This window comes from Micrasema longulum, unplaced genomic scaffold (genome assembly GCF_059751315.1).
Source record: "Micrasema longulum isolate JH-2025_06_02 unplaced genomic scaffold, ASM5975131v1 h1tg000720l, whole genome shotgun sequence".
Classification (NCBI taxonomy): domain Eukaryota; kingdom Metazoa; phylum Arthropoda; class Insecta; order Trichoptera; family Brachycentridae; genus Micrasema; species Micrasema longulum.
In genome coordinates, this window is record NW_028277916.1 from 527,656 (window position 1) to 536,255 (window position 8,600).

General features: G+C 34.4%; 1 protein-coding gene across 1 annotated transcript; it reads left to right on the forward strand.

Annotated features, from left to right (window-relative positions):
- The first annotated feature begins 4,682 nt into the window (after window positions 1-4,682).
- On the forward strand, window positions 4,683-8,260 carry Rab39 (RAS oncogene family member Rab39). The gene is made up of 3 exons (XM_088229857.1): window positions 4,683-4,934; window positions 5,015-5,366; window positions 7,792-8,260. The coding sequence occupies exons 1-3, from the start codon at window positions 4,827-4,829 to the stop codon at window positions 7,998-8,000; spliced, it is 669 nt and encodes a 222-aa protein (XP_088085983.1). The 5' UTR covers window positions 4,683-4,826; the 3' UTR covers window positions 8,001-8,260.
- The last annotated feature ends 340 nt before the right edge of the window (window positions 8,261-8,600 follow it).

Consider the following 8,600-nt stretch of genomic DNA (forward strand, 5'->3'; position numbering starts at 1 on the left):
TTTATCAAGGTAAACAAAGTTGTTTTTATTTATTTTATTATAATGAATAACCACAAAATTAGTGCTTAAAATTGACTATTTTTCTATGTTAAATGTTGTTCATGGATGTTGTCTTAGTCGATGTTGAATGTAACTGCATGTTTTAATGTGTAGATTATTATATTACTATACTTTTTTTATTTGTCGAAAAAATTATGTTATTTTGATACTTTTATATTTCCTTAAAAAAGGAACATCATTTAGTTTTTGTGTTTCTTGGTAATTTAAAACATTATATTATGGATTCGTTGGTCATGCAATTATTACTTTAAATCTGTATTTTTATTTTGTATTTTTTATGCATAGTTATGATTCTGGTAACGATAGTCAGAAATAAATGTTCATGTGCCAATTGCCTTTTATTTTCTAATTAACCCATAATTGTTTTATGTTCAGACCGAGGTTAGATCAGGTTTCATTTTCATTTTCCAGCAAACAATTGGATGCAATTTTTAGTAAATTGTTACTAAAGGCAATATTCATTTTTATGGTAATGCTCCTAAATAATAGGGTCTTTTCAGGTCGTTTTATTATTTTTATTTTTATATAAGCAAAAAAATTACGATAGTAATGGTATTAATTTTTTTTTGTGCTACATCAGATAAATTTTCTACAAAGGTTTAAAATATGCATATTTTGAATTATCCGAAAACGAGACATGCGGTCTGTGGAACAAAAGGCACATATGACGTTTTGGCGACAAACTTGTACGCAATGTTAATAAGCAGTCCAGTTTGCGGTCGTAACGCGTGATGTCAAAATGACGTGATGCCAACTGAGCCGTTTTGTATGTGTTCATTTTAAAACCCGAAAATTATAAACGAAAACTTGTTTTGAATACATTGGTAGTTATATCATTAGAATTGTAAAAAATTGCTCTGAATATACATTTTCATTTTAACCTTATTCCTGACTTGTGAAAATACCCTATTATGGTTCTATGTCACAATAATTTGACATTTCTAATAATAATTACGTAGTCAATTAGTGATTATTTTATCGCTTCAAAATCAGAATTTTTTAGTTGACCACTGAAAACACATTTTTGTATCCTCTACCATGAATGCTACAAATAGACAAGTGGTGCATTCAAATCATCTTAGTATTATTTCTCCTTCAGATCTCTACCTTTTTATGGTGAGGAGGCTTAAATATTTCAATGATTCACCAAGCTATGCTGGCGGTAGTAACTACCAAAAGGGGCTCCCGCGCCAGACAGGTTGGTGTTGAGAAATCAGACGAAAGGAGATCGAAATGTGGCCCATGCCTGAGCGGGTAGGTTGAGCCGACCTCAGGGGTTATATGGCAATTGCCCGCAGACCCCAGGCCTCGGGAGCGTAGGGCTAATCACCTTACCTTCCTAAAATCAATTGATTACTAAGCCCTCACAATATGCCTCGGACACTGGCATCCCTCATACCTGACCCGGCAACGCTAAACACGCAATGAATTTGGAAAAATCCCTCCTATTTAACAACTCTTCCCTGCGCATCGGTTCTTATAATGAGAGCACAATGCAGATCCTCGGAAAAGATATCCACGCAACTCGTATCATGGAGAAATATAAATTAGATATTCTTGGTATGAGCGAGGCGCGTTGGAAAGGATCTGGGAAGAGACTGTTGGATAAATATACTTGTATACACTCTGGTTAACAGCAGTATCACCGCCAAGGAGTGGCAACCCTACTTTCTCAGAGAGCGGCTGAATGCCTTGTCAAATGGAAACCCATCTCTGAGCGTCTTATACGCGCCACCCTCAGAACCACCTACAGTTTGATCACTATCATTCAGTGTTATGGGCCCACAAAAACTGCAGATGCCCTAGTAAAGGATGCCTTCTATGACTCTCTTCATGCGATTATCGCATCTCTACCAAGAAGAGACCGCGTGGCCCATTGGTGATGGGAAGGCATGGCCTCGGGTAAGTCAATGACAATGGTAGAAGGCTGATAGAGTTTGCCACCATCAGCGACCTTGTCATTGGTGGAGCCATATTTTCCCATAAATCAATCCATAAATATACTTGGACTTCTCCAGATGGAAGAACGAAAGCGCAGCTAGATCACATTCTTTATGGCCGCACTAACCGAAAAGAATTCCTAGATGTCAGGACCTATAGAGGGGCCGACATTTATAGTCAACGCATTCAGCTGATTGACGACCAACCCCACCTTAGACCTTATTGAAGCCGAGTGGGGAAATCTCAAATCAGCATTTGTTTCTTCCGCGAATGATATTCTCAGCCCAAAACAGGGAGAAGAGCGGTTTGGATTTCAGATAGTACATGGGAGAAAATAGATGAACGCCCCAAACTGAAAGCATTAAGGAGATGGTGAAAATGATCCTAACCATGTGGACACCCGTAGAGATGACTATAGGCACCAGGATCGTTTAGTTAAACACTCTGCAAGACTGGAAAAACGCCGTCATCTAGACTAAATAATTGCAACTGCGGAACAAGCTGCTCGAAGAAATGACACGGAAACTTTTTTAAATCACGCATAAGATCTGTGGTAAACGCTCGATCACACCAGGAGCTGTAAAAAACTCTGATGGAGCGATCAAATCAGACACAGATCGCGTAAAGGAAATATGGCATAGTCATTTCCAGAGACCACTTAACCGCCCTCCTCCTTCTTCCACCCTCGATATTTCTATTTCATCAAGCATTTCACGGGCAGTCAACATTCCTGATGGTTCTCCAACACTGGCTGAAATAAAAATGGCCATGTCATAATTGAAAAATGGAACGGCACCAGGAGTTGACGATATACAGCAGGAATTTCTCAAAAGCAGCATCACTGGCATTATTACTCCCCCTCCCAAAAACTCTGCGACCTAGAGTATGCCGATGATGCGGTTATAATTGACGATTCAGTCGGGGGGTCTTCAGGTCACTGTAGATAAGCTAAATAGGTACTCCGCATGCATGGGTTTAAAAATCAATATTGCTAAAACCCATGTACTTCGTGCCTTGATGCTCAAAATCCCCTGACTCTGTCAAACCAAATCATCGAAAGGGTCGAGAGTTTCAAACACCTGGGAGTATGTTACAGAAAATGGCAGCTTTCAAAAAGAACTGGGAGTGCGTTTAGGAGTAGCAGGCGCCACATTCAATATTTTGAAGGCTGTCTGGAGATCGGAGATCGGATATTTACTCAGTGAAAACCAAATGCCGCCTATATAACGCCTATTCTTCTCTACAGATGCGAATCGTGGCACCTCACTAGGGCCCAATATAGCAAAATTCTGAGTTTTGAGAATAGGTGTCTCAGAAGAATCTTGGGTGTGCGATGGTTTGACTTTGTGAGGAATGAGGTAATAAGAAAACGGACACAGCAAACTCTGGTGACAACTGTCGTCAAGCGGAGGCGATACGGTTGGCTAGGCCATATACTGCTTATGCCTCCTGAGAGCCTAAACCACGCTTGCCTACTTTAGGAGGCATTAGGTTCTCGACGTCCTGGACGTCCACTGCTGACAGTTCGCAGGCAGTTTATGTCAGAGCTTCGGGATGAGAACCTGACTTGCACTTGGAGGACGCAAAGGAGTTGACGGCCGACAGAGATGCATGGAGGCTCTTTGTGGATACCATATGTTCCAGCTAGGGAGCGAACATGGAATGATGATGATTATTTCAATGCATTACGTCTCGTTTATCTGAAGCATTTATGGAGGAAGGCACAAAAATGTGTTTTTAGTGGTTGACTCCAAAATCCTGATTTTAAAGTTACCTAGTTGTAGTAATTTACCCCACAATTATTTATATTTACTTAATGAAAACATGTTTTGCGTATTTAAAATGAACATGTAAGTTATTTTGGAATAATACAATTCGCTTTATTCTCATGCACTAAGAATGAAAATTAAATAATGTTTTGCCATACTTTAAAGTATATAATACATTAATTGGGTTGGCGGTCTCTGAGTACCTTAACCTAACTTATTCAATGCATTAGGCTCCTGGTTCGATTCCCAAAGAGTTTAGATTTCTTTTTTATAGCTTGGGTGCTCAATACTGTTTAAATGCACTGTAATAATGGGAAAGTTCAGTGGTAGTTTAATTATTATTTTTTATAATTTTAATGGCGTATGAACTTAGAGGTGTTTAACTATTTTTTTTTTTAATAGCCTATTAAACTAATCCAAAATTTAAAAAAATATATTATGTATCGTATTATCGGCGCTATGACTTTTCAAAGTTTTGTATTTTTGAAATTACTTCGCGTGTGACGTTTCAAGTTCTCTTCCCCGTCTTCTTGACGAGTTCCGCTGATTTGTCAGTTGACTTATCGAAAACCAAGAAACCTATCACAAGTCTTGGTTATCAACCATTGGTTGATTCGGAAGAACTAGTGACATCATGCAAAGTAGTTTGTTTTCATTAAAATATTTTATACTATTTTTTCATAAATTTTCAAGAATCTTCGCATTACAATTTAATGCTCTAATTTTCACCGCGCGTAAGAATACATTTTTTGGATACAATTTCGCGTAGGGGTTCCTTATTGGGACTTGCGGTGTTATTCGTCATATTCGTGTTGTAAATATTATTTATAATACTAAAAATCTTCTATGCGATATTGTCTGTTCAGTTGTCTATGGACTTATCTTGTTCTTATCGATAAAACTGGTATCTCTATGGACTGCATTAATGTCAGAAAATATTATTTAGCGTTTTTGTTTTCTTTGTGCGACGTAATTTTATTGTGATTATTTATTTGATATTTGGGTTTTGTGATTAATGCTATAAGTTAATGCGCATTTCTCATTATAAATATCAAAATGGTTGATCCGATTTTTGACTATCAGTTTAGATTAATTTTAATCGGTGACAGTACAGTGGGTAAAAGTTCTCTTTTAAAGTATTTCACTGATGGTAAATTCGCTGAGGTGGGTGTATTATATCATCAAATAGTAACCACGATGTTTTGAAATTTATGTTTTTGTTTTACTAATATCCTTTTGTATAGCTATCAGATCCGACTGTTGGAGTTGACTTTTTTGCACGGCTGCTAGAAGTCAAAGATGGGACGAGAATTAAACTACAACTATGGGATACCGCGGGCCAAGAGAGATTTAGATCTATTACGAAGTCTTATTATAGAAATTCCGTCGGAGCTTTACTGGTGTACGATGTGTGCAATCGATCCAGCTTCGAACATATTCCACTTTGGATGATGGAAGCTAAGCGACACATCGAGCCACACAGACCCGTGTTTGCTCTTGTTGGCTGTAAAGTAGACTTGGTGGGGTCAGGAAATAAAAATGGAGCGAGAAGAGAAGTGTCCTGTGAAGAAGCGAGAGCATTTGCCGAACAGAATGGTAAGTTGTCTCCTTTTCCTGTCCTTTCTTTGTCAGCACCATCTACAGACTTCTATTGATTGGCTGAAACTTAGTAGGTGAAATTTGAAATATTCTGTTTATACGACCTTGTGGAGTATTTTCCTTGTTAGATTTCTGATTTTTGATTCTCACTTTAAATGTTATTGAATTTCTTAGAATTCTAATGTAATTTAATAATAACTCTACAAGTAAATAAATCTTACTATCTATTTACGATAAAATATATTACAATAGAAAATGTTAAATGATATTATTTGTAGATTGGTGATTTGGTGCCAAATTAATTTAAAAAAAAACACACTTAAATTTACATTCTTTATGATGTTTTAGTAGCATGAAAATCTCACTAATAACAATTTATCTGTATTTTACCATATTCAAGATAATTTAATCAACAATGCTGCTACTTTGAACTCATTTCGGTAACGCGTAGTTTTAAGTGATTTAATCTGTATATATTATAGTTTTCTTCACTCATATCGCATGCAATTAATTTTGTATTAGAGAAAACTTCAATTTATAAACAATATACTTAATTATTAGTCAGTGTGCATGAATTGAGAATGTGATTAATGCAACTTATGACACAATTCATGAGAAAACTAATGAGGTCTTATTTGTTAGTAATTATTATCACTATTATTTTATAAATTCATTTAATTTAGGTGATCTATAAAATACAATATAAATCTGAATACATGTTTTAGTGCAATACTAGGGTAAATAAATAATGTTAAGTTAAAAGTTTCTGAATAAAAAAAAACAAAATTTCATCAGCATTGTTACATATTATTTGCATCATACAGCAGGATAACATTATTTAAAACTTTCAAATTTGTAAGTAAAAATTCTCTTTACTAAAAAATTTGTAAGTAATTTATTATAGAAATAAAAGAAAAGTCCAAAAATTTGGAAAAAAATAGTGACTGGTTTCATCGCTTTTGCGACATCTTCGAGACTGGTATCTTTATTATAAAATTAGATGCATTTATACAAAACAGTTAGGACACAGAATTCAAAATTATATAATAGTAATTTTAATTGAGTTATTTTTGTGTGATTCCGGTCTCGAAAGTGATGAAACTGGTAACTGGTTATTCCGAATTAGTGGATTATCACTGGTCTTTTATTTCTATAATAAACAACAATGTTTAATCAATAAACGACCAGAACAATGATTTAAACCAATTTAAGAAGAGTTTGCAGATTCTACAAGCATTTTTGCTTCCTATCCTTTATTTAATTTTAAAATGAAAAGATTACAACTCAAATTAAATAACAAAATGGGCACTATGAAACACCAGAGTTGTCGTTTTTGCAGTAATTAAATTTTTAAAAGTTCTTTAACAAATAAAAGTTTTTTCGAGTAAGTTATTTTTTTTTTGATTCACTATTTTTGTGTTGAAAAGCGCATCAATTTTTTTATCGCACAATATTTATTACAAGTACTTACATTTTTATGTACATATTTCATATTATGTGTATATGAAGATAATAAACAACTAAATTAGTTATCAAATTACAACAGGGATGAAGAATATCTCGGAGAAGGAAAACCAGCTGGTCCCAGAAGTTTTAAAATTGGAAAATTGTTTTCAGGAGTTGCCTTGTATGTGAAATAATTCAATCAGAAGAATCTTTTCATAACAATAAAGGTTTCAGCTCTCTAACTTCACTAAAATCAACAGGTGATTCCACCTGTTGATTTAAAATTGTTTTTGAATTATTCCAATTGAAGAAATATGTGAATATATGACTTCCATATTCTCCTCTCTAAGATGTTCTCCATTCCTGACTCCATACGGGGTGAAATCCAGTCTTGGCTGGTAGCCAATGACAGGTCATAAGCCCTGTAAATGTCTAGACTTCCATATTCCCTTATTTAAGGTATTTTCCATCCCTGTTGTAATTTGTTAATCTTAACGACTCCCGAGGGGGTGAAATCCAGTCTTTTGTCTACGAACATTTGGACAAACTCAAATATTATAGTGAATTAGTTGTTTATTTATTAACTTATGGTTATGAAAAAATTCTAAAGTCAGCTGTTACTGACCGTTACATTCTAAGAATTCATACATAAAATGGACCTTTCAAATATGTGTCACCAGTGTGAACAGTGACCGGGTCTGCATTGATAATAAGATAAATATTATAGATTATCTAACATTTACGAATCTTCTTAATATTTATTTTTTATGCCATCATTTCATTCTATTATTATTATTCTTTCAATCAGAAGCCCTGGTATTGTCGCATTGTACAAATAAAGCAAAAAGTCCATTTTTTAAATGATTTATTCCAGTATCTTCCATTACTAGCTGACTGTTGCCGGCTAGTATAATTTTAATGATTAATGTATTGAATTATTAAAATTATTGTTTGACTCAAATTATATTATTTTTAGGATTACATCACGTGGAAACATCAGCTAAGACTGGACAGAATGTGGAAGAAGCATTCTCAGTGGTTACTGAAGAAGTTTACAACAGAATACAGACAGGAGAGTATAAAGTAGAAGATGGATGGGACGGAATTAAAACAGGATTCAATCGGCCCAACGGATTGGACTTTAATCTAGTGGAAGCAGAACCTGCTAGGAGTCACTGCTGTTGAGGAACCGTCCACCTTCCCTATAATATAGTCTTTCTTTCAACACAGCTGTGTTAATTCAATAGTCAAATAATAGTAAAGGTAACTTGACTTGTTTGTACCTAACTTTTATAATAACGTAATAATGTGGTGAGCTGTTTTCTTAATCTGTGACAAATTGTTGTCAAATATAAGTATGTATGTTATTACAATTCTCACATGTTAATAAAATATTTCTTATATTATTTGCAGATTCTCGAGAATTACAAATGATTATTTATCATTAATATTTTTTGTTATTTATTTTAATATGTTTATATTGTTTTATAATATGTACCTTTGACCTTGTACCTCTCAAATAAACAAATCTTTGTAAGTAATGTATATACAGACAAAATGAAAGGGATTAGTAAATTTTTTGTACTGGATACAGTGCAGTGTTTGTTCCTTAATATTTTTACTCATTTCGCATGTGACGGGTATTTTTATCCGCACTAAATGTGTTAAGTCAGAGTAATATCACCCATTCTGAAAGTATAATATAGGATTTATACAACCGAGTAAAGTGCAAATGGGTATTAAGAATGAGAAATTAAAAAAATATAAATGTATTTACATTTTATC

Coding starts and splice junctions, on each gene's coding strand:
- Rab39 (XM_088229857.1), top strand. CDS start 4,827: ATGGTTGATCCGATTTTTGACTATCAGTTTAGATTAATTTTAATCGGT. Junction 4,935..5,014: donor CTGATGGTAAATTCGCTGAG/GTGGGTGTATTA, acceptor CCTTTTGTATAG/CTATCAGATCCGACTGTTGG. Junction 5,367..7,791: donor AGCATTTGCCGAACAGAATG/GTAAGTTGTCTC, acceptor TATTATTTTTAG/GATTACATCACGTGGAAACA.